Source organism: Ailuropoda melanoleuca, chromosome 9, assembly GCF_002007445.2.
Source record: "Ailuropoda melanoleuca isolate Jingjing chromosome 9, ASM200744v2, whole genome shotgun sequence".
In the NCBI taxonomy this organism is placed as follows: Eukaryota; Metazoa; Chordata; class Mammalia; order Carnivora; family Ursidae; genus Ailuropoda; species Ailuropoda melanoleuca.
The window spans coordinates 4,758,952-4,784,401 of record NC_048226.1 but is presented as its reverse complement, the minus strand read 5'-3'; the positions used below and the strand labels follow the sequence as shown (position 1 = coordinate 4,784,401).

Below are 25,450 nucleotides of genomic sequence, written 5' to 3'. Positions count from 1 at the left end.
CGGGGATTCTTTTTTTTTTTTTTTTTTAAAAATACCATACAGTACTGTAGATGTATTTTCTCTTCTGATATTTTTCTCTTCCGGTTTTTTAAATCATGTTTTCTTTTCTCTTACTTTATTGTAAGAATACAGTATATAACACGTATTGTATATCAAATGTTAATTGACTGTTTCTGTTATTAGTAAGACTTTCGGTCAACAGTAGGCTCTAAGTTTTTGGGGAGTCAGAAGTTCTGAGTAGATTCTCAACTGCTGGGGTGGAGGTGGGGGGCAATGTTGGTGCTTTTAGCCCCCCAGTTGTTTAAATGTCAACTGTATACATACAGTCTGTGTGTATACAGTGTGCGTGTATATGTGTGTGTGCATGTATTTACATTTTTTTCCTTCCTATCTTTCTAATTAGTCTTCACGTGTAATAACTTGCGGGGTCACTGATGATTCTAGAGCTAAATCCGCTTTAAAACACGCTCTGGGGGCGCCTGGGTGGCACAGCGGTTAAGCATCTGCCTTTGGCTCAGGGCGTGATCCCGGCGTTCTGGGATCTAGCCCCACATCAGGCTCTTTGGCTGTGAGCCTGCTTCTTCCTCTCCCACTCCCCCTGCTTGTGTTCCCTCTCTCGCTGGCTGTCTCTATCTCTGTAGAATAAATAAATAAAATCTTTAAAAAAATAAAAAAATAAAAAAAAAATAAAACATGCTCTGCCTCAAGCCATTCCTGGTACAGCTGGTGCCTCTGTGTTTGGCAAGCACCAGTCCGCCCTGGGGTGCCTCCTGACTCATTCTGTCCAGCCCAGAGCGCCCTTGTGTCTTCTGAGAAATATCTCTGACTAGAGCAGTTCAGAGTAGGGCATGGGAACCAGCCGAGATTGTAAAGCCATTCTCTTCCTTCTTGGCACAAAGGGGCTAGAGACGCCCTGGCCAGCATAGGACAAATGAGAAAGGGAAAAACCAGCATTCCCAGGATGAGAAAGACAAGGACCAAAGACACCCTCCCCACCTCCCACCCCCGCCTACGCTAACTACAAAGCATTCATTACAAAAAAAAAAAAAAAAAAAAAAAAANAAAAAAAAACAGGGAAAAATACAGGCCTTGTTGGGAGGGGTGAAAAATTCCATTCTAAACAAAACAAACAAACAAAAACTCCCGCTCTAGCTCCTCTTTCTACACAGACATGCATCATGTGATACTTCGCAATTGTTCAGCGACACTTCTGAATTTCACTCCTCCCTCTTTAAAATCAATGCTTCCCTGATCTCATTCTCTAGCTTCCCTTTCTCTCTTGGCATTCCTACTAGGAGCTCACCCCCCTTTAGATTTTTTCTTCCTTTTAGGCCAGTCTTACAGCATCCTACAACACTGTTCATGTAATAATCTTTTTTTTTTTTTTTTAAGATTTTATTTATTTGATAGAGCGAGAGCACAACCTAGGGGAGCAGAAGAGGGAGAAGAAGGCTCCCTGCTGAGGGGAGCCTGACTTGGTGCTTGGTCCCAGGACCCTGGGATCACGACCTGAGCCGAAGGCAGTCACTTAACCAACTGAGCCACCCAGGTGCCCCTGTTCATGTAATAATCTTTTCCCAGTCCTGTTTAGTGGTCCTGCTCCCGTGGCATAACTAGCAAAACTGAGACACACATGCTTCATACAAAGAGCTTCCCTTCCCAGCAAGGACACAGGGTAGGTTGAGCGGGGGGGGGGGGGGGGGGGGGGGGGGGGGACACTTAAGCNGGGAGACACTTCAGCATCCTCAGGCCGAAGGCAAGGCTCCTCTGCCTCAATGCCTGAACCTGCTCAGAGCTCACGGGCCCTGATCCTGACCAAGGGTTATGAAAGCAGGTCCTGCCCATTCCTACTCTTACCAGCTCCTCAATTCTAGCTGACCTGGGAGCTCCCTGAAAGCCTCAGGCTGAGCACTCCTGGGGCAAGGTCTCTTCTTGCTCAGCATCTAAAAATAAGTCGTGACTCGTGTGCTTTCTGCCTGTTTAGTTTCTCCTAGTAGGCCTTCCATCTCTGGAGTGGAGAACCTGCCTTTGTCTGGGGCACTGGTAAGGAAAACGAGGAGCCAGATCCAATCCCCTCTCACCCTGGTGTGTTCAGGGGGTAGGCATGGGACAGACTCAGCCAACCAAATGCGCTTTCCCTGGTCTTGGAGCCCTGAGAGGAAGGCAGGCTAACAGAGACAACTGGAGGATCGCGGGGGCTCATGGGGAGGGCACACTAGCTTGTTTCTGCTAAGAGACTGTTGTTGTGGTTCTTGGGCCCTTACTTATCCTGTTTCTTGGCTCCCAACTGTTCTTAATTAAGCCTGATTCTTCCCCATTTACTCTCTGAATTCCCTAATATTCTTTCAATAAGTCCCTTTTACTTAGCCAGAGTAGTTCTCTGAAGATTCTAACCCGGAAATCCCCATTGGTAGCATGAAGCCTCTGTCACCCCTGTAGTTTGGCTGATGGAGAAAAGATTCACTTGGGGGAACAATCCTACTCACTGAACTGGGCTGTTTCTAGGCTTGCTCACTGTCCCAGGCTGGCTTGGGCACCAGGCCCATCATGCCAGAAACTGGTCTTAAATGTGAGTTGCTTTCTTTTCTCTTTTCTCTTCTTTTCTTTTCTTTCTTTTCTTCTTCTGTTTTTTGTTTAAAAGATTTATTTACTGGGCACCTAGGTGGCTCAGTCAGTTAAGTGTCTGCCTTCAGCTCAGGTCATGATCTCGGGGTCCTGGGATGGAGTCCTTCATCGGGCTCCCTGCTCAGCGAGGAGTCTGCTTCTCCCTCTGCCTCTGCCCCTCCCCACTGCCGGTGCACGACCTCAAATATATAAATAAATCTTTTTAAAAAATAAGATTTATCTACTTATTTGAGAGTGTGAGAGAGTGCGCAAGCACTTGCGGGGGGGGAGGGGGAGAATGCTAAATAGACTCCATGGGGCTCAATCTCCCCACCCTGAGATCACCACCTGAGCCAAAGCCAAGAGACGCTTAACCCACTCGCCCAGGTGCCCTGAATGTGAGTTGCTTTCCATCTAAACCTGGGACACTCGACATTGGCCAGGACCAACTTCCCGGAGAATCAGGCACAGGGAAGAGATGGCTGGCTCCAGGATTCTCCTGTGACAAGACAGTGCCAGTTTCTTGTGGTCAAGGGTTGGCTTGGGATAGGAGCAGAGGTAAATGCACTCTTAGGCTACTAGGAATTTTCAGCAGTGAACCCCCCAGGCCCCCACACCCAAACACATTTTCCCATTTGTGTACATTCCCATTCCTAATGAGGATGGAAATGTGGAAGAGCAAATCTTTGTAATATGAGAGCATCCCCAAGAATTATCATCCTCAACTATTTTGCATATCTTGTTCTCTAGGAATGCTGACCAGGGGGTGGCCACTGGGAGCTCAGCATCCAGGCACAGAGTGAAAACTTCTCAAGCTGGCCTGGAGGTGGTGCTATTTGCACGTGGTCAATTTAGGCTAATCCATTAAGATGGTGCCAGGGAGGCTGAACCTCACCTTGCATCTTTACATTTGGAATGATTAAAGGGGTTCATTAGTGAAAAACAGGTGAAGCTGAAATAATCTCTGGAGTGGTGCAGAGATCTTTCTAAGAATGACACCAAACTCAGAAGCTATAAAAAGACGAACAGCATAAACATTTCTATGCTAAAAAAACAGCCAAAAAAGGACAGCAAACTGAGAAATAGCGACTTCCGTGACAAAGAAATCATTTTCATAATATACTCAAAACTCTTGCAAATAAATTTGACTAAAACATGGGAAGAAGCAGAAGAATAAAATCTTGCCATTTGCCACGACATGGGTGGAGCTAGCGAGTATAACGCTAACTGAAACACATCAGCCAGAGAAAGACAAATACCGTATGATCTCACTCAGAGGTGGAATTTAAGAAACAAAACAAACGGACAAAGAAAAAAAGACAAATCAAAAAACAGACTCTTAACTAGAGAGAACCAGCTGCTGGCGACCAGAGGGGAGGTGGGGGGGGTGAAACAGGAGATGGGGATGAGCACCGGGTGATGGATGGAATCGCTTCATTATCGTACACCTGAAACATAACACTGTATGTCAACTATACTGGATCAAAGGAAAACAAACAAACATGGGAAGATACGAACCACCAGTTCACAGAAAAGGAGATTAAAATCACCCAAATAAACATAAAACATTTCTCAAATACTCACAGAATTTTCATGAATATGAAATGTGATAGAAATAAAAAATTAAAATCAGAAATGTAATCATTTGTTTGTGAGCCTCGGATGACTCTCTGCATAAGCATTCACAGTCGTTCTATCACAGACCACTGCGCGCGTGCCTCCCTCCAGCCTCCTATCCCCCCTTGGGTTTCCAGACGGTTTCTCACCTGTTGTCATGCAGTGTTGGGGCAGCTACTTCTTCGAGGGCACGGACTTGGGAAGGACAGAGGCCGATCTCCCACTCTCACCTCCCAGTGCTGAGACCCACGGTGAGCAACGCTGGGACCAGGGACTGACGTGGACACGTGGAACAGGTGTGCTGGGAGCGGCGTCCGCGTGGGGCAGGTTCCAAGAAGACCAGGTGGAAGAAAGAATGGGAGTTCTTCCGCGGCAGAAGAGGCGGGACCGGGCTTGCCTCCAGCAGCAGGACTGCCTCCTGCCGCAGGAACACCACGTGCGAAAACAAAGGGGTGTGCCAAGGCCAGGTGCGAGCGTGGACCTGCAGGTTGGGGGAGGGGGCGCCGGGCTCGGGCAGCGGGGGGACTCTTCCTGGGCGGACTCCTGCCAGCTCGGGGACAGCCGTCGAGGGGCCAACAACATGCCTTGCCACACAGTCCCCCGCTAAAAAGGACCTTCAAGCCCCTCCACACAACTTTCATTTTTCAGAGGCAAATACACGGAGGCCTCAGGGAAGTGAAATGACCGGTACCAGGTCCCAACTCTGGCCAACCATGGGGTCTTGAGGGCCAGTCCGAGGATTTGCCTGCCGCCCGCGCGGCGGCACCGCCGGGGCTCTCAATCCCCAGCTCCGCTCCCCGCCTGCCCGCCGGGCCGCCATGGTGGACTACATCTCCCACAATGCCCTCGGCCCGGCCTCTCCACCCCACCGCCAGGCTGGGGGCCGGCTTCGCCAGTAGGAGAGCAGGGTTTCCAGGGGGCGTTCTCGGCGGCCAATGAGCGCGGCGGGGGGCGGGCCTCTCCCGTCCATTGTTCTCGGTGCCCCTCGGGCTTGAGCCGCGGCGAGTCCGGAGGGGCCGGGCCGTGCCCGGGGGCGCTTTTGCTCGCGGAGTGGCTGCCGGAGCCCGACCTGGTCTCTCGAGAGGTGAGCCCGGAGAGACGGGCCTGGAGCGGCGCGGGCCGGGAGAGTAGCCCGCGGCGAGGGAATAACGGGCCTGGAGCCAGTGCGGGCAGCCCTGCTGGGGGAGGGGCGTCGGGGGCGCTGTCCGCGCCCGCGGGCCGGGGCCCCCAGGTTGACGCGCCGGGTCCGCTGGGCGAATGGGCACCCGGACCCTGCTCCGGGGCGGCGAGCTCCCTGCACATCCAGCCAGGGGCGCGGGGTTGGGACTGGAAGGCACGCTGGACGGCATCCCGCGCAGCTCCTCGTTTTACAGATGGGGAAACTGAGCTTCCGAGGGGGCGTGTCTTGCCCCGGGTCAGACAGCGAATGAGCTGACCCGGAGCAGTTTTCCCGGGCTCCCAAGCAGGACTTCTGTTATACCTGTGCCTCTTGCAGCCCTTTGGTAAATACATATTGAGAGCCTCGGTGTTCCCACTAGCTTTGCTTTCTTCTTCTTTTTTTTTCCCTCCTTCCCCGCCCCCCCCATCTTTTTTTTTTTTAAAGGGGGGTTACCTGAGTCTTTGTGATGTGGTAGTGATTTTTAAAACATAATTTTTCATTGCTTTTATAGGCTTTATTTTAAATAGTAATTTCACTGCTCACAACATTTTGTAGAATTAACGTTTTTCCTTGTGTATGTGTTCATTTTTAAACAGATTTGGGATCATACTGTGCCTGGTTTTTCTGTTTGGCTAGGTTTGTTTTTTATCGATAATTTTCATGTTTACGAAGATTATCTCATATTATTAATGGTTAATAATCTTTATCAGCCTGATTTTTAAAATATTTAAAACTACATGCAGCAGAATGAACAGATCTTAAATTTCATATGTATGCTTTGTGCAACCGTCATCAAATCAAGATATAGAACATTTCCAGCACCCCAAAGACTTCTTTGAGCCCCTTCTCAGTCAGTACCCCATGCCCCAAAGGTAGCCATTATTAAATCAGCATAGTTTTAAATACATTTTACTGTATGGATGTGCCATAATTCATTAACCATTCCTGTGCTGCTGGATTTTTAAAATGTCTTTTTTTTTTTCAGTTAGAAACAAGGCTATGGCTTTGTTTCCTTGCAAATAAGTTCTTCTTCACAAAGATGGTTATTTTTAAAGATAGATTCCTGAGGGGGCCAAGGCTGCACTGAAGTGTGTGAGTATTTTAAAACTCATACTCATATGGTAAGAATGCAGTTAAGATACTCCCTTCCTCTCAGTGAGGCTCAAAGTGTCTTGACATCTGATCCATTGCTAATCCTGAAGATATCCCCATAAGATAAGAAGGTTGGGTGTTATTATCTCTACCTATTAGATGGGCACTGAGGTTAAGGGACTGAGTTGTATGTTAGGTCAAGGTCACTCACTCTGCACCAAGTCTAAACTGATATAGGGCAGAATAACTCAGTCCTGGGTTCTTAGGAGGACTCTGAATTTCTGATACTCATTCTTTTGGAAAGAAAAGTTCTGTATTTTTTTGTGCTTGTGATTTTTCTTAACTTATTTTGCCACAGAGAGAGGTTTTCAGGAGTAAGCCATTTTTCCTTTAAGAGGGACAGGAAACTTGTGTTGATTTGCGGATATAAGAATCACTTGGTGGACTGACCTGGGCTGCTGTGAGTTAGATCACTGTAGGACAGTCTACTTACTGATTGTGGTTCTCTTTCTCATTTCCCAGCCAGACTACTTGTTGAAATTTGAGGAGGGAGGTGTCTTCTCCGTGAGTCTGGCTCTAGAAGACTGAGGTTCAAGGCTAGAAGTCTGGGCGATTGCCCCGGGAAGGTGGATGATGGCTGCAGAGGTACCGAGAGTAACCACCCCCCTGAGCCCCTTGGTCCAGGGGCCTCAAGCAGAAGAACAGGAGGAGGTCACCACCATGATCCTGGAGGACGATTCGTGGGTGCAGGAAGCAGTATTGCAGGAGGACGGCCCGGAGTCTGAGCCCTTTCCCCAGAGTGCTGGCAAGAGGAGCCCCCACGGGGAGGCCACTGGAGGGCCGCAGGGCGCACTTGGCCGCCTCCGAGAGCTCTGTCGGCGCTGGCTGAGGCCGGAAGTGCACACCAAGGAACAGATGCTGACCATGCTACCAAGGGAAATTCAGGCCTGGCTGCAAGAGCATCGTCCCGAAAGCAGCGAGGAGGCCGTAGCCTTGGTGGAGGACTTGACCCAGACCCTTCGGGATGGCGGTAAGATGCTGGGCCTCATGGGGAGAGGGTGGGAGCATCCCCCCACTGTGGAGAAGTGTGGTGTTTGTGGAAGAGGAGAAGGTGGTATCGAGGACGGAGGTGGGGACACCCCATCCTCCTGCTGCTGCTGTAGGCAACCAGGACAGGCTCACCTTTTTTAACGCCCTTGTGTGCAATGGCAGTTCCAGAATTTCAGTATAGGAGAGGCTTACAGGACTATCCTTGGAGCTATATTTGCGTAATAAGCATAGTGTTTACTTCTGTGTTTATTTAGAGTGGTTGGGAAGCTGATGGAGGTTATAGGGAGGGGGACTGAAGACCATATAAACCGCCCCTTGGCACCTTCCCTTGGTTGTGCAATAAACATCCAAATATTTGAAGTTCCAGCAATTAGAAGAACCAGATAATCCTATTTTTTAAAAATGATTATTATGACACCAGCTAGTAACTAGGAACTTGCTATGGTATAAAGTCATCCTAAGCTCTTGAAAGAGTCATTTCAAACTTGAGCTCTTTGCCACGGTTACCATTCTTGTCTCCCATGTTACTGATACATTCTGGGATCCAGGCATGCCACTTAACTACTCTGTCTCCATTCTGGTCTTCAATTGTAGACTGGACTCCCTTGATTACCAGATATTTCCTTCACATCTGCCCGTGTCCCTGGGACTGCTTCAGGACCCATGGACGATGGCTGCCTTGGCACTGATGAAAGCCGTAGAAGTTCAGAGAAAGGAGGGGAGAGGACCAGAGAGGTCAGAGAGCTCCAGAAGGAAGTTGTAGGCTGGAGTGGAGTTTGCAATGGTGCAGGGCAGCAGGGAGGGTTTGGCCGCTGAGAAGAAAGTGGTGGGTGGCACGAAGCTCACTGGTTCAGGTGACAGTAAGAAAGGCTGGCCAGTTGGAGTAGAAAGTGTGTTTTTAGGAAGTGGTAGGATGTGGAGTTTGGGGGAAGGGTGGGTGGGGGCTTGGACTGAATGTCGTTGGCCTCAGCAGGTTCTTGAACTAAGCCCAAGGGGCATGGGAGGAAGTGGAATTTGGCAACAGGATGTAGGTTTGATTCGAGTAGGGAGAGGCCAGCAGCAGGAGAGCAGCCAGGAAGCCGCCTAGACATCAGGCATGCCGGCATAGGGGTCGGGCTGAGGTGGGACGGAGGAGAAGGGGAGGACATTGGACGCAGGTAGGAAGAACTCATAGTAACACTAGTTAGCATTTACAGATCCCTTTCTGGTCCAGGCCTCGTGCGTAGTATCCACTATGCAAAACTGACGGACACTTCACCGTCTTGGGAGATAAGTGACGGACACTTCACCGTCTTGGGAGATAAGTGACGTTATTATCACCAGAGAAGTTAAGTGACTCCCTGAAGATCACACAGCTAGTCTGAGGCCGAACCAGGATTTGATCCCATGGGTCTGAGGACATGGCCCATGTTCTTATTTATTTATTTTTTTTAAGGTTTTATTTATTTATTTGAGAGAGAAAGAGAGAGAGAGAGAGCACGAGACAGAGGAGGGTCAGAGGGAGAAGCAGATTTCTCGCTGAGCAGGGAGCCGGATGTGGGAATTGATCCTCGGACTCCAGGACCATGACCTGAGCTGAAGGCAGTCACTTAACCCACTGAGCCACCCAGGCGCCCCTTGGCCCGTGTTCTTAAGCAGCTTATCACATCTGTGGTACAAAGTGATAGTTCCCAGCTGGGTGTTGCAGGCGAGGACTGAGACAAAGATGGCCAGCCCTGAGGCGTCCGGTGTGGAGGATTCGGAAGACTAGGAAGAGAAGAGAGGAAAGGGGGTGGTTTGGGAGCAGAGGCTGCAACCAAGTCCAGGGACTTGGGAGGCGGAGGAGTAAAGCTGGCTTTCGGAGGAAGGGACTGACATTGAGGGCCTCCTGTGAGCCCGGCCCCCTGGGCTCCTCATGTGTCTGCCTCACTAGCAATCCTGGGAGGTGGGTGGGACTGTCATTTTACAGATGAGGAAATGGAAATTCAGCAAGGTCAGGCCCTTACTCAAGGTCACGCACTAGATGGTAAGTGGTGGAGCCGGGATTCAGACTCTGGTCTTTGTGCTTCCACATGTGTTTGGTATGTTTTATCTGAAGCAAAGTACCTGGTTTTCTTTGGCACTGACAAATAACTTTTAACTTTACTCTTCCTATTAGAAAAAAACCCAAAAATCTCTCATTCTGTCCTAAAAACTTAATTGACTTGCCTCCTGATGAAAGTGACAAGTTTGTAACGAACTTTAGGGTCTTTAGTCAGATACTGTGGAGAGGCCGGAGGGGTTGAGGGCTGAGAGTAACCTCTGAGGTAGTTGCTTATTTTTATTTTTTTTGAGATTTATGTATTTGAGAGAGAAAGCAAGCATGAGTCAGGGGCGGGGCAGAGAGAGCATCTCAAGCCGACTCCCTGCTGAGCACGAGGCACGGGGCTGGATCCCACGACCCAGGACATGACCTGAGCTGAAACCAAGAGTCAGACCCTTCACCGACTGAGCCACCCAGGTGCCGCTGGGGTGATTGTTTCGTTGGGGGTAGTGGAGAAGCGGAGGGTCAGGTCTGAGCAAGTGCTTCTGAGGGGGGGATAGGCACCCACTGTGACAGGCCTCCCCACCCGGCTGGCTGCGGGGACTTTGTGCCTTTTATCACTCCCAGAACGTCTAAGATGGGTTCGTCAGTCCTCTGACTTCTACCCTTGAGACTGGCTTTGTTGGTCTCCACTCGTTTAACAAAGTCCCCTGACCTTCCCGTGATTACTCAGAGGAACCCGTGCACTTTACCTTCAACCCCTCAAACATTTGTTCAGCCTAAACCACTGTTCTGTTCGTCCAGCTCGGGACCTTTGGACACACTGACCCAGCACCGGACATTTCAATCCCTGTTTGGATGGTGGTTATTTAATATTTGACTGACCCAGGTACCTCTGGATACTCACATTAAAAGTTCTTATAACTGCCATGAAGATGGGACCTGTGCTACTGGTTTAAGCGGTAAAGCTCATCTCTCCTTGCGACTGTGTCCCACGGACGTTTTCATCCCCATGCGCAGTCCTCTTTCAGGCTTGTGCTGCTTCTGCCCAGAACTCTTACAGCGGCCCAGCCCCTTCCCCCTCCAGGGCCCCCTGGTCCACTCCTACCTGCGTGGCCGGGCGCTCTCCTGCTTTGAAATTTTCGGAAGTTCCCCAGTGTGTCCAAATCAACCACGAGCTCCTTGTTCTGCTCGGAACCGGGGCCTTGTATGACAGCCCAGAGCTGCCCTGCAGCGGCCCCTGGTCCCTCCCGCCATTGCCCCGGTCCATTCAGACCAGATCTTGCCATTTCTTGAACGAAGCCTGTACTTTCTGGCATGCGTCTGTGCTCTTGAAGTTTGAGTTGGAATGGCTTTGTCCCATCCCTGTGTGATAAAATCCTGGGTGCCCTTTGAGGGTACACCCTTGGAGACCCACTCCAGAAATCCGTCCTTACTTCAGGTCCCCCTTGCCTGTCCTCAGCTCCAGCCACCCGGGAGCACTCTGATCCCCTCTTCCAGAAGCCATCTGCCCCAGAGCCTTCGGGTTCTCCTTGTCCTTTAGCTTTTGATTATGTTCCATCTTGTTTTCTACTTATATGAATAGTTGTCTTATTTCTTCTAGGAACCTTTAGAACCCCAGAAGGCATGGAACCTGTTTTCTTCTCTTTTTTTCTTTTTTTCCTTTCTTCTCTCCCAGTACTGTGCACAGTGCCCCCCACGCAGTGGGAGCTCAGTAAGTATTGCTGGCGTGAATACATGCCCCACCGGCAGGTGTGGAGAGGTTCCCTTGCTAGCACGGTCCATGAAGGGGGCCGACAGACAGCTTCTTCATTCCAGGCTTCTCTGCCTTTCCTTGAGAAAGCCATGCTAAGCTTTTAAAACAAAATCGGGTCAAGGCCATGTTTGGCAGAAAAGAGCTGGGACACGGCCAAGTCTGGAAAGCGGGGAGAGGTGAGGCTGCAGAGCTGGGGGGTGCTCAGGCCAGTGGGCAGCCCGGGCAGCTCAGTCCAGTGAAAGAGCACTCACTGTCAGTCTCTGGCATTTTCGATCTTGGAAGCGCCATATGAATCCTTTGTTCAGCAAACCTGGTGAATGCTATCATGTTTATGCTATTAATAAAGATATTGCTAAGTTGATTTTATTATTTTAGTAATCTCTTCCCACAACACGGGGCTCGAACTCACAACCCTGAGATCGAGAGTCAGTCACATGCTCTTCCGACTGAGTCAGCCAGGCGCCCCAAAGATATTTTCACACAGAGCAAACATGTTTCTGAGGATGGAGGTTTGTGCTGTTCCCATTTCTCAAATTCCAAAGGCTCCAGGACATCCTCCCGGCCTGGCCTGAGTATAAACTAGAAGGTGGCCTTTTTGACCCGATGTTATCCAGCCAAAGTGCAGGAATCATGCGGGAGACCTATAGCAATTACTTGCGTGGGACAAGCTTTGACTCTGGAAACCTCTGGTTTGGTGAATCCATACCCCAGGGAGGAGATTTGCCTGAAAGTTTTTGTGCACATCAATGAATACAGGATGGAGAAAATGAACTGGTGAAGGGCAGGAATTGCAAACCTCAGGAGGGCGTCACTGGTCCCGTGGGGCTCATCTCCCCAGTGATGAGGATTTTCAGTTGAAGGGAGATTGGTAGTTTTCGCCTGGTAGCTGTGTTTTCAGCTTGTGTTTCACAGACTCACTGCAAGACCATTTATGAAAAGGGGGGTTCCATCTCAATTTCTTGTTAGAAAGTCCCAACGTAAAACTCAGAACGCTTCCTTTTCTTCTTTTTTTCTGGTGATTTGGTGAATGACAACCCAGATTGTCCAGGGTAATCCTGAATACAAAATACTTGTCCTTGCCAATCATCAGAATGTCTCGGAGTTCAATAGTGTGGGTGGCCAAGCCATACCTCTCCTATCTGTAAGTGGCCTGGGGCAGGAAATCATTTCTCAAATTGTATGGCCCAGTTTTTGGTTCAGAAACTGTAGTCCCTGCAGAGCTGCGACAGCTTGAGCCCGCACTGTCGTCTGATTGCTCTACCCAGGGTTCAAGCACCTTTCTGTAAGACGTGAGCAGAGAGATAGTGCTAGAGCCTGCAGACCTGGGACTCATGGCACGGTGGCCTTCCCCAGGCCCCCCACACCAGTGTTGGTGCAACATCAGGGTACAGGGGAAATGCTCCTCTCCTGACACATAGATTTTTATCTCACAGAAGCTCCACCACCCGAAAAAGAAACTGCTGACGTCAGAGGGGAGCAAAGGGGAAATTACCGGGCTCAAAATGGATGAATCCCGATATGTAAATCCTCTGACCATTGGCGCAGTGTGTGGTCCCTGTGCCCGCAGCATCAGCATCATCTGCAAATGTGTTAGAAATGAACTTCCTGGGCCCCACCCCAGACCTACTGAACCAGAAACTTTGGGGGTGGGGCCCAGTACGCTGTGGTTTAACGGGCCCTCCTAGTGTTCCCGATTAGCAAGCCACTGTGCTAGACCTCTGGTTCTCAGACTTGGCCCCACATCGGAATCACCTGGGGCCCCACTCCCAGGGAGTCTGACTTTCTGATTTCATTGGCATTGGGTGTGGCCCAGGCAAGAAAGTTTTGGAAGCTCCCAGGTGGCCCTAAGCTGCAGCAAAGTGTCAAAACCACTGCTTAGAGGCTTGTTACTCAGTGTGGTCCGTGGACCAACAGTACTGGTGTCACCTGGAGCTTGTTAGAAAGGCACGCTCTGTCTCACCCCAAGTGAAGCAACATCTGCATTCAACAGAATCTCCAGGGGATTCATCTGTACTCTGAAGTGTGAGGAGCACTGCTCCAGCCTAGAGAGGAGCGGAGGCTGTCAGCTTCAAACCTCCTCCCGCCCAACACTTGAGCCCCAGAGTCACAGCTGGCCTCTCCAGGCGTCGGTAGCGTCACCTGGCTTTGGGTGCGCACAGGCAGCAACAGGTTACCTCGTCTGAGTTTGCTGCCCCAGAAATGCTCCCTTCATGCCAGCAACGAGCAAATGCATTCATTTTTCATGACAAGACAGGGAACGGAGAGTGTTGGAGGGTTGTAAAGGTGTTAGTCTTTTTAAAGCTATGCTTCTCAGTTTCCAAACAAAACTCACCTTTAAGTCACTGAAATAGTTGCAGCGTATACCATACAGAGCTCTGAGAGAGATGTAATGTTCTGACTGTAACATGTCTGGCAATCATTCATTTAAACTGATAAGGGAGCTTATTGCCGTTGTTATCTGTGGTTCATGTCTCAGGCAGCCGGAGTGTGGGGAACAATGGTCCCAGTCATCTGGGGCCAGCGGGCTCCTGCCAGGCTTGCCAGGGCCGCGCTCCGATGGGGAGAGCCCGGCTCAGGAGGAAGCTGTGTGACAGTCACGCCTGCATTTTAGACCAATGGCTCTGACCATGGCATTGAGACACAGTGGTGTGTCACGATCAGGTGAGGGGGCTCCCGCAGAGTTTGGAGCCTAACCCATACTAAATCGCCAGTCTGTGACTAGTTCACTTTTTTAAATAAATTACAGTAAATTCAGGTTTATCTCCCTATTGATATCAGTTTTCCTCACACTCACCGTGATATGCTTTCCAGTGTGGGAGAGGAAGAGGAGTTGTCAGGCTGGGCAGGGGACATGCATGGCCCCGCCCCGTGAACAGCAGTGGGGATGTGCTGTGCACGGGACTCCAGAGCCTGTGTCCTGGGGGTAATCCAACAACCACTGCTTTAGCCTGAGCCTCGAATGTGGCTATTGTTTACAACCGAGAAGGGAAGAAGGGGGGCCTATGGCAATTCAACAACCATTCCGTGAATGGCATGTGGGACGGTGGTCTCACCATTTTGAAAAACCTAACATTGGATCCTTACTTCATAACTTAACATGGAACTAGATCTCTGGCTTATAAGTGACACAAACATAAATTTCAGATGGATTACAGATCTCAACTGTAAAAGACCTGGAATAACAGGTAGGGAATATTTTTATAACCTTGTGGTGAAGGACTTCTTAAGCAAGATGGCAATCTTCAAAGCTGGATCGGACTCAGGAAAACAGAAAAGCCCTTTGTATAAAAAAGTACCATGAACAAAGTTAAAAGACAATACACCAACTGGAAGGGAATATTTGCAACAAACTCTGCAGTACAGCAGATAAGAGTCAAAAACCCTTGACCTGGGGGATCCTGGTTCTTGGTTTTGGCTCAGGTCATTATTTCAGAGTCCTGGTATGGAGCCCCGCGTCAGGCTCCCTGCTCAGCGGGGAGTCTGCTTCCCCTCCCCCTCCTCTCCCTCTGCACCCCCCCACCTGCGTACTCTCTTTCTCTCTCTGAAGTAAATAAGTAAATCTTAAAAAACAACAACAAAAAAACCCTAGATCTGTAAGAGCTTCTGTAATCCCTAAGAAAAGCCAGTGCAGTGCAATGTAAGGTAAAAGATATGAACAGGGGGGAAAAAAGATATAAAGGGGCTATTTACATATTTATTTTTAAAGATTTTATTTATTTGAGAGAGAAAGCACAAGAAGGGAGGAGAGGGAGAAGCAGGCTCCTCACTGAGCAGGGAGCCCGATGCAGGGTCTGATCCCAGGACCCTGGGGATCTTGACCTGAGCCAAAGGCAGACGCCCAACTGGCTGAGCCACCCAGGTGCACCAAGAATGGGCAATTTAGAAATGAAGAAAAGTAAATTATAACTTTATGAAACCATATGTTCCATCTTAACAATCGATCAGGGAAGTACTCATTAATTCTTTTGCCTACTGGACCATCAGAAATTTAATAGAGTGTTTCTGAGAATTCTCTGCCTTTCTAAGCATTTATTTAATCTTCTAAAACTAATTTCAGAATTAGTAGGTAATGTCACCTATTTTAAATTTGATAGAGCACATAAAATTATAAGCCATATATTCTCTTTTGAGTGTGATAAAATTCACATAACATAAAATTTGCCATTTTAACCTTTTTTTCATTAATCATTTTTATGTGTACAGTTCACAGACATTAAATATATTCATATTGTTGTACAACCATCATCACCATCCATCTTCAGCACTGTCTCCTCTTCTCAAACTGAAACTGTGCTCAGTAAACAACTCCCCGTTCCTCCCTCCCTCCCCGATAGCCCCTCGCACCCACCTTTCTAATTCCTATCACTATGGTAAATTTGACTGTTCTCAGTACCTCATACAGAGGAATCATACAATATTTATCCTTTTGTGGCTGGCTTATTCTTTCACTTAGCATAATGTCCTCAAGATTCGTCCATGTGGAAGCATGGGTCCAAATTTCATTCCTTGTTAAGGCTGAATAATATTCTATTCATTCATTTGAAGGTTTTCAACATTTGGTTATTACGAGTAATGCGGGAACAGGGATGTACAAATACCTGTTTGAGTCCCTACTTTCAGTTCTTTTGGATGTAGACCCAGATGTGGAATTATTAGATCATATGGTAATTCTAGGTTTAATTTTTTGAGGAGCCACCATATTGTTTTCCATCATGGCTGCACTATTTTACATTCCCACCAGCAGTGCACAAGGGGAGAATCATATGTATCTTTTAAAGATTTATTCATTTTTAGAGAGAGAGCACGTGTGAGAGTGGGGAGGGTCAGAGGGAGAGAGAGAGGGAGAGGGAGAGACAGAATCTCAAGCAGACTCCACTCTAAGTGTGGAGTCTGAGCAGGGCTTGATCCCAAGACCCTGAGATCATGACCTGAGCCAAAACCAAGAGTCAGACGCCCAACCGACTGAGCCACCCTGGTGCCTAAAGAATCATATGTTCTTTTAAGTCTTTCTCAGGGATACATTTTTTTTTTTAAGACTTATTTATTTTAGAGAGAGAGCATGAGCAGGGGGGACAAAGGGAGAGACTCCGTGTTGAGCAGCTGAGCATGGAGCCCAACGCACGCAGTGTTGCCTCTTTGTCTAGTAAAGGAGGGTACGGCTGGTCCTTAAGCTGCTGACAGGGCAGGGGGTCTGGATTCTCCTCTGCAGTGAGGTGGTAGAAGATAATCACACAGATTAAGTATTACATTTAAAGGCTTTCAGATTATGAGAGAAGTCTCATAATTCTGTCTAATACTTGGATACTGTTTTTGTTTACATTTAAATCTTTGATCAGTTTGGGATTTTTCCCAGTATGGGATCCAACCTCAGATTTTTTCCATTTGGCCTCGCTAGTCAGTCCAGCATCATTTCTAGAATGTCAGTGGAATGTCGAGCCTTTTCTCCGTGGATTTGAGAGGCTGCCCTTGTCAGACATTCAAGCCCCATCGTCGTTAGAGTCTTGTTTCTGTCCGCTCGTCTGTCTATTCATGTGCCACCCGTGTTCAGTTCTGAATTCACACGTCTACTGAGTCTGTTTCTAGTGTTTGTGGTGTTTCCCTGATCTATTAATGTTTTCATTCTTGAGATCTTGTAGTATGCTTGAACATCTGACAAAGATAGTCCCTCTCCTCCCCATCCCCAGTCTCAGTCAGTAATCCTGTCTTAACGTTTTAAGGTGGTCTTTTTTTTAGTTGTCTCTACCCCCAATGTGGGGCTCAAACTCATGACCCCGAGGTCAAGAGCTGCGCGCTCCACCAACTGAGCCCGCCAACTGGTAAAGACCCGTGCGTGCCCTTCAGGTGCCTGATTTGCCAATTTTAAAGGGTACGCTCTGAACTCCCAGGTGAGGGAGGCAATGCAGATGAGGCGATCAATGAACATATCCTCTGTCCCACCTTCTCTCAACCCCAGTTTGGCTAGAGTGTCATTTCTGCGTTGCTGGGTAGCCTCTACGTTCTCTTCTCATTGTAACGGCCACAGTCGTTTGAGACCTCGTTCTCAAGTCTGATGGATCAGACGCTCGTCCACAGCCCGTTTGCTCGGAGTTCCCTTCACCTCTCGGTTGACTGAAGCTCACCTCCTAGTAGTTTCTTCACGAAGGGCCCGTCGGAACCATATTCCGAGAATTTGTGCGTATTCAAAGCTGTTTGCCTACCAGCGTGATATTTGAAGGACAGTTTCGTTGAACACAAAATCCTGGGCTTCCCCTTTCTTTCCTTGTCTGCCTCATGTCTGCAGTGTCGTCACTGTGGAGAAGTCTGAGCCCAGGTGGTTCTCTTCCCCCATGTACGTGATTCGAGCCCTTTGCCTTGCAGTCCGCTCTCATCGCTAACCACTCTGGCTTCGCTGTCCGAACACAGCGCGCCCCCCCAGGGTCCTTTAGCTTTCTTGCTGCAGCGTGTGCTCTGCTCCTTGGTTCTAGTTCCCCTGTTTGAGGACTCCAGTTATGTGTGCGTGGACTCTCCTTTCATCTAGCTTCTCTTTCTCGTCAATCCCTTCATCCTCCCTGTTCCCTTCCTTTCACTGCTCTTCTCCTTTCGGCCCTCCTCTGCCCTTTCCGCTTGCCAGTGTGCCTGTTGTCCTTCGCACTCCTCCTCCTGTGCTCGGGTCTCTGGATTTCCTCTGCTTTCCCGTGTCCTGCCGGCTCCCACTCTGTCTCTTCCTGCTGTCTCCTGTCTTCCAACTTTTACTGTGTGGTCTTCCTTCCTGGAGGCGGTTGCTTTGTTTACGTTTTTTTTTCCTTTTTTTTTCTGCTTCTTTTAAGAGAAAGAGAGTGCATGTGCACAGGGGTGGGGGGGGATCTCAAGCAGACTCCCGGCTGAGCGGGGAGCCCGAGGCGGGGCTCAATCTCATGACCCTGAGATCATGCCCTGAGGCGCAACCAAGAGTCCGAAGCTCAACTGACTGAGCCACGCAGGAAGCCCTCGTTTATTATTTTTTTAATGCATGAAAAATGTCACTTTCTCAGTCATAATTGCCATGATTACTGTGTGAGGGTCAAAGGCTCCCTCCTTCTCTGCTTTACAGAAACAGAAGCTTCCTGCATAGAGAGGCCATCTGGGTGATTCTGGTTGGAGTGTCCCCTCCTGCGCTTCTCTGAGCCAAAGCAGCCAGCCCTGCTTGCCCCAGTTCCCAAATGCATTGTTGCTCTTGAGGGGCAGTCCCTTACCTTCAGGAAGTGATTTTCTGCCTGAGCTTTTTTTTATATCCTTTTTTTTTTTTTAATTAAGTAAGCTCCACATGCCCAGTGTGGAGCCCAACGCGGGGCTTGAACTTATGACCCTGAGATCAAGACCTGAGCTGAGATCAAGTCAGATGCTTAACCGACTGAGCCACCCAGTGCCCCTCTGTCTGAGCTTTTTGAGATCAGCCGCCCCTCAGTTCCGTCCCCTGCCCCCCAACACACACTGCTTTCCATGCTTGTTCTCTTCACTTCCTGCCTCATTGGCCTCTGCCCTGTCTCTGCTGTTTTTGGAAGCCCTTATATGTATTTTAGTGTCTGCAAATTAATCTTTCTCCTAATCTCACTGCTTATGCAGTTTGAGGTTTTTTTTTTGTTTTGTTTTCCCTATTGCTTCTGAGCTCATTCCAGAACATACCAACCAGTTCTTCTGATTTTAAGGCAGTGGAAAACCTTATCAGCTAATGTCCCTGTTCAGAAGAGAACAATTACTAAAGTCATTTTTTAAAAACTTTATTTAGGGGCGCCTGGGTGGCACAGCGGTTAAGCTTCTGCCTTTGGCTCAGGGCGTGATCCCGGCATTGTGGGATCGAGCCCCACATCAGGCTCCTCTGCTATGAGCCTGCTTCTTCCTCTCCCACTCCCCCTGCTTGTTTCCCTCTCTCGCTGGCTGTCTCTATCTCTGTCAAATAAATAAATAAAATCTTTAAAAAAAAATAAAATAAAAATAATTTATTTATTAGAGAGAGAAGGGGTAGGAGCAGAGGGAGAGAAAGAGAGAAACTTAAGCAGACTCCCCGCTGAGCACGACAATGTGGAGCTTGATCTCAGGACTCTGAGATCAGACCTGAGCTGAAACCAAGAGTCAGATACTCAACTGACTGAGCCACCCAGGTGCCCCTACTAAAGTCATTTTAAAAAATGTTTTTGGTAGGGGCGCCTGGGTGGCTCAGTCGTTAAGTGTCTGCCTTCGGCTCAGGTCATGATCCCAGGGTCCTCGGATCGAGCCCCGCATCGGGCTCCCTGCTCAGCAGGAAGCCTGCTTCTCCCTCTCCCTCTGCTTGTGTTCCCTCTCTTGCTGTGTCTCTGTCAAATAAATAAAATCTTTTTTAAAAATGTTTTTGGTAGTATTAGCTTGCAGAAAATAAATCAGGGCCTCTGCCTAGAAGCATGGTGATAGCAGGCCTCTGTGCTAGAAACTTGCAAAACACTGTTGCAGGGAGTCTAGGAGGTGCAGAACTCCTAGTCCTGGCCATGTGGGAGCATGCACTGTGCCCCCCCTGCCTGCATCTGTCCCCTGGATGCCTGGGGCCACAGATTACCAGCAGCATATGTGCTATGAGCATGAGATGGAATCATAGGCCTACTTGTAAGTGTAAATACAATCTTCTGTGGACTGACAGCATAACTAGAACCCGGGTTCTGCTTGAGGGCATGTCAGATTTTATCCTGTGCACCTATGGAAATTTACATTAACCTACAGAAACTAACAATCACTGAATTGACCATCTAATGTTAAATAAACTATTTCTTAGCTTCAGTAATGGGAATGTCACTGAGACCTTGTGAATTATTTTACTAATTGTCTTCCCTGTTCTGGATGGATCTGCTTTCTCTGGAGGTCTGATGTTAGGTGTTAGGGATAATTAGGCTATCATCCTGATCGACAAATCATTGATTTATTTCTGTACACCCTACAGAATTCCAAAAAAGAATTGAAGACAACTTACAGAAACAGAGCACGAGGGTGCTTGCTTCGGCAACACATACACTCAAATTGGAACAATACAGAGAAGATTAGCCAAAGAAGGAGGGAGGCAGGAAGGGAGGGAAGGAAGGAAGGGAGCACAAGGAAATTATAGCAAAGAAGGAAATAATGGGAGGACAAATTGAAAGAACACAGGTTGCGGGCTGTACAGATATCCAGTATTCTCTCTGAGTGCTTGGCTCCAAGCTTCCAAGCAGGCAAGGCAGAGAGGGAGCCACAACCAGGGGCACGAGGCAAACACAAATCAGTTGCTCAGAATAGCAGTGCTCTTGGGAATTTCGGTTAGAGGAAAATTTCCTTCTCGTTCATCAAGAGGACATTGTGTGGCATAAACAGTGTCGCCAACAACTTCCTGGCAGTGTTAATGTTCCTGACGGCCATTAATTTCCGATGACACTACTCAGACTGTTCGTGACTGTTGGCCAGAGCCATTAAATCAACACGCAACTCAGTTCTACGGAGATCAGAACAGTGAGGTCCAGGCTCACGGCTCGCCGCTGCTCCAACCTGGGATAGCCTTCAGAGTCTCTCAGCGAAGGAAGGGGAAGCATATGTTGTTAGCAGTCTGCCCTCCTGATTTCTTTGTTGTTCTTCTTTTTTAAAGATTCTATTTATTTATTTGAGAGAGAGCGCACAAGAAAGCACAAGCAGGGGGAGAGACGGAGAGGGAGAAGCGGGCTCCCTGCAGAGCCCGATGTGGGGCTCGATCCCAGGACCCTGAGATCATGATCTGAACTGAAGGCAGACGCTTAACCTACTGAGCCACCCAGGCGCCCCCTCCTGATTTCTTTCACCCGGATGTTTGATAAGTGCTGGGCAGTAGAGTTTGGCAAGTTTTTGGATGGTAGATAGTTTGTATTACCAATGGGAGGTCCATCTGTAAGCTCCTACTGCGGATACATTTAAGGGCTCTTCTAAGTGCCCACTTGTTTGCAGTCATCTGTATAGACACCTAGAGTCCTTGTTGTAGGGGCCCTGTCATCTTGTCTGTGTCTTACTTATATATTTTAATTTAGTAAGATTATAAACACAGGACATACTGTAATGCAGAGATTATTATATAAGCTCTCTTGAAAGGAGACTGGGCTTTAGGGAAATTTCTGTGGTACCAAATGAAAAACCCATTCATTCATGCTCCAAATTTAATTGAGCACCTGTTACACGAGGCACCATGGTGAGTACTGGGGTCACTGTGTACCCTTTTGCTTTCCGCTGATTCGGATTTTCAGATTCCCACCTGACTTCTGTTCCCCAGTGGAGAAACAGGTGTGGATCTAGAACCCAAATCTTGAAGACTTAGAAATTCTGGGTGATCACTGCGTGGCTGTGAGGTCTGACAGCTAGATAATCATGTAGAAGGAAATCAACCTGGTTTTTAAAAGTTTTGAGCGTTCTTCAGCTTATTTTTAGTAGAAGTTTAATTTTTAAAATATTTCATGGGGGTTTCCTTTCCTTCTGTCATCATTACAGGAAGCAGTATAAATCTATGTGTTTCTTCACTTTCAGATTTCGAGATCCAGAGTGACAGTGGGGAGAACTCTAATCAGGATCTGTTTGAGGATGTGGAATCACATGAGATGTTCTCAGAAATGCCCGAAGGAGAAGGCATCCAGCAGTCCGACTGGGAAAGTGACTCTGAGAGAGACTGTGGCTCCAGGGGGCCCCAGGGGAACGCCCGGCGAGAGGATCGCAGGGAGGCGCCGGTCCAGGGCAGGGAAGTGGGGCAGCTCATCGGCCTTCAGGGCACCTACCTGGGTGAGAAGCCCTACGAGTGTCCCCAGTGTGGGAAAACCTTCAGCCGGAAATCCCACCTGATCACCCACGAGCGGACCCACACAGGAGAGAAATACTACAAATGCAACGAATGCGGGAAAAGCTTTAGCGATGGTTCTAACTTCAGCAGACACCAAACCACCCACACGGGGGAGAAACCTTACAAATGCAGAGACTGTGGGAAAAGCTTTAGCCGGAGCGCAAACCTCATCACCCACCAGCGGATCCACACGGGCGAAAAGCCCTTCCAGTGCGCCGAGTGCGGCAAGAGCTTCAGCAGGAGCCCCAATCTCATCGCCCACCAGCGAACGCACACGGGCGAGAAGCCCTACTCGTGCCCCGAGTGTGGGAAGAGCTTCGGCAACCGGTCCAGCCTGAACACGCACCAGGGCATCCACACGGGCGAGAAGCCGTACGAGTGCAAGGAGTGCGGCGAGAGCTTCAGCTACAACTCCAACCTGATCCGCCACCAGAGGATCCACACGGGCGAGAAGCCCTACAAGTGCCCCGACTGCGGCCAGAGGTTCAGCCAGAGCTCGGCGCTCATCACGCACCGGAGAACGCACACGGGCGAGAAGCCCTACCAGTGCGGCGAGTGCGGCAAGAGCTTCAGCCGCAGCTCCAACCTGGCCACGCACCGCCGGACGCACCTGCTCGAGAAGCCCTACAAGTGTGGCGAGTGCGGCAAGAGCTTCAGCCAGAGCTCCAGCCTCATCGCCCACCAGGGCACGCACACGGGCGAGAAGCCCTACGAGTGCCTGACGTGCGGGGAGAGCTTCAGCTGGAGCTCCAACCTGCTCAAACACCAGCGCGTGCACACGGGCGAGAAGCCGCACAAGTGCGCCGAGTGCGGCAAGGGCTTCAGCCAGCGCTCGCAGCTCGTGGTGCACCAGCGGACGCACACGGGCGAGAAGCCCTACAAGTGCCTCATGTGCGGCAAGAGCTTCAGCCGGGGCTCCATCCTGGTCATGCACCAGCGCGCGCACCTGGGCGACAAGCCGTACCGCTGCCCCGAGTGCGGCAAGGGCTTCAGCTGGAACTCCGTCCTCATCATCCACCAGCGCATCCACACCGGGGAGAAGCCCTACAAGTGCCCCGAGTGCGGCAAGGGCTTCAGCAACAGCTCCAACTTCATCACCCACCAGAGAACGCACGCCAAAGAGAAAATGTACTGAGCCGGCGGGGCCCAGCCACGGGGCCCTGGAACAGCGACATCGGTGCAGGAGAGCCGTTCTTCCCCAGGGGCCTCTGGGGACTTGGGCCAGCATCTCACCCTCGCTCGCCCTCGTTCTTAACACCCTCTGCCATCTCGGTGGGCAGAGTCAAACGCCCAGAACAGAGGACAGGGATGGAAGGTCACAGAGTGGGGTCTCTGTTTCCCTGCATGACACTCAGTTGGCTTCCTCTCTCCTGGTCCTCCATGCCTCAGTTTCCTCTTTGTAGCGTAGGGGGAGTGTTTCTTGGGGGGTACAGAAGACAGCGTGGCCCACAGCCCAGGCTGAGGCCTCAGAAATACTGGAAAGCGATAGGTGTGGTCTGGTGGTTCTGCTGCCACTTGGTCGGGTTAAGGTGCCTTCGCCCCAAGCTGCTGGCATGCCAGGGGGTCAGGTCAGAAGTGGCTCTTCCTGGCCTTTTGTCTTGGGCTTTGATTTCAGGTCAAGGTAGGTGGGCTTTTCTGAGTCATCCACAGGAAGGTAAAGCCCTTCTTTCTGTAGAAAGTGTCAGGGACACCGAGACGTGAGCAAGTATGCCCTGGAACCAGTGTCCCAGTAGCCTTTCCATTGATAAGAGCTAAAGAGGGCCCACCAGGGATGGTAGAAGAGGCAATGTACACATTTGCTTGTGTCTCTGCTCACTGTCCTGTGCTAAGTCGGCTGCCAGGGGAATGCGCTAGTTTTTGTGGGGTTTTGTTTTTTTGAGTGGGAAATCGGGGACCCCCCAGCCACCTACCCCTGGTGGGTGGTGGGTTCTGTCTCTTCAAGGGTGAAAGAGTCCTGCACCCTTCAGGGTGGGCTTGTGTCTTTACCCCCACAGATACCAGCCCCCAAATCATCTCTCTATGCACTTGTCATTCTCCCATTCTTCTCGTTTTTATTTTATATGTGCAGGGCTAGAATTCTGTCTGGTAGCTTTTGTATACTTTCATATTTTTAAGGAAGTGTTGATTTTGAGGACACTTCCTCTGTCCTCTGGACAGATGTGGGCCTGAATCAGGAGTTGTCCTACAGGTGTCACCCTTGATCTCCGGATGCTACCAGGGCTTTGTTCTTGGGTCCTTGAGACTTGAAACCATAAAGACCGGGGGATGCTAACAGGTCAAGGGGTTTGTTATAGGGAAGAGGAGAACGGAGAAGGTGTTTCTGGGAGATATGAAACCACCTCCTCCAGTGCATGGAGCCCATGCTCACAATGGGCCTTGGTTCTTATAGAATGGATGCTCAAGATTTCCTAATAAAATAGAGTCCCATTCTTTTTCTGCATCTGCCTTTCAATGTGAACTTGACTATTAGCAAACCCACACCTCACTTCCCACCCACTCACCTCCTGCCTTAGGCCGAAAGTGGTCCAAGACCTTCAGGGAATAAAAATCAGTGGTTTCAAAGAACGCACCTTTGGGTGAACCGAGATCTGTGTGCTTGACCAATGCACACCTGTCCACTGTCCTTTGCCAGCTGTGCATTCAGTCTGTCAGCTAAGACTTGGAGTGGCAGCTTTGGCTAAGGAGCCAGGTGGCCTCCTAAGGAGGCCATTGGGAATCATCTCTATCCAGAATCAACTAGATTAGACACAAGGAGGACATTTCTTTTATTTTTTTTTATTTTTTTTTAAAGATTTTATTTATTTATTTAACACAGAGACAGCCAGCGAGAGAGGGAACACAAGCAGGGGGAGTGGGAGAGGAAGAAGCAGGCTCATAGTGGAGGAGCCTCATGTGGGGGCTCGATCCCATAACGCCAGGATCACGCCCTGAGCCAAAGGCAGACGCTTAACCGCTGTGCCACCCAGGCGCCCCAAGGAGGACATTTCTAAGCTCAGCAGTGATGGTTGTTAAACCAAACCATGTAGGCTGTGAAATCCCCATCATTAATCTCTTTCCTTCACTTATTTGGCAAACATCGAGGACTTAAGTACCATCACTGTGCTAGGTACTAGGGAAAGGTGATGAATGAGAAATCCCATTACCTGTCTTTATCAAGTTTTCACAGGAGGAATAACCCCATCTGTCTGGGAAGCTACAAGAGCCATCCAAGGGAGAGCAAATAGGGTGGTTTCCTAGCTGATAGAAAGTTCTGGGATTTGGGTTGTAGAAGATACCAGCTTTTTCTTCCCCCAAGTCTCAATTTAAGAAAAGAACTGACATTAAGTTTTGCAAAGTTTCTTTCTTTCTTTTTTTTCTTTCTTTCTT

The 25,450-nt window shown here is 49.3% G+C and overlaps 2 protein-coding genes across 5 annotated transcripts in view; one reads left to right on the top strand and one right to left on the bottom strand.

The window, feature by feature from the left end:
- The window catches only part of IQGAP1 (IQ motif containing GTPase activating protein 1), a 165,018-nt gene extending 160,623 nt beyond the window's left edge, over positions 1 to 4,395 (bottom strand). The window contains exon 1 of the mRNA XM_011225695.3: positions 4,371 to 4,395. Within this exon, the coding sequence (XP_011223997.2) occupies positions 4,371 to 4,380 (10 nt within the window). The 5' untranslated portion in view covers positions 4,381 to 4,395. The remainder of the gene's footprint in view (positions 1 to 4,370) is intronic.
- A 772-nt stretch (positions 4,396 to 5,167) lies between these two features.
- Positions 5,168 to 24,850, top strand: ZSCAN2 (zinc finger and SCAN domain containing 2). 4 transcript variants are annotated; one of them, XM_034667844.1, is made up of 3 exons: positions 5,168 to 5,305; positions 6,995 to 7,502; positions 21,778 to 23,219. In XM_034667844.1, the coding sequence occupies exons 2-3, from the start codon at positions 7,103 to 7,105 to the stop codon at positions 23,217 to 23,219; spliced, it is 1,842 nt and encodes a 613-aa protein (XP_034523735.1). In that variant the 5' UTR covers positions 5,168 to 5,305; positions 6,995 to 7,102. The 4 variants fall into 4 exon arrangements, with proteins under 4 accessions (XP_034523735.1, XP_034523736.1, XP_034523737.1 ...); XM_034667845.1 differs by having other exon boundaries at positions 5,190 to 5,305; positions 6,999 to 7,502; XM_034667846.1 differs by lacking the exon at positions 5,168 to 5,305 and adding an exon at positions 6,364 to 6,472.
- The last annotated feature ends 600 nt before the right edge of the window (positions 24,851 to 25,450 follow it).

Bases quoted from the DNA above. Each gene is read 5' to 3' on its own strand.
- ZSCAN2 (XM_034667847.1), top strand. From the start codon at position 7,103: ATGATGGCTGCAGAGGTACCGAGAGTAACCACCCCCCTGAGCCCCTTG. The intron at 7,503-21,777 runs GTAAGATGCTGG...CTTCACTTTCAG, and splicing joins CCAGACCCTTCGGGATGGCG to ATTTCGAGATCCAGAGTGAC.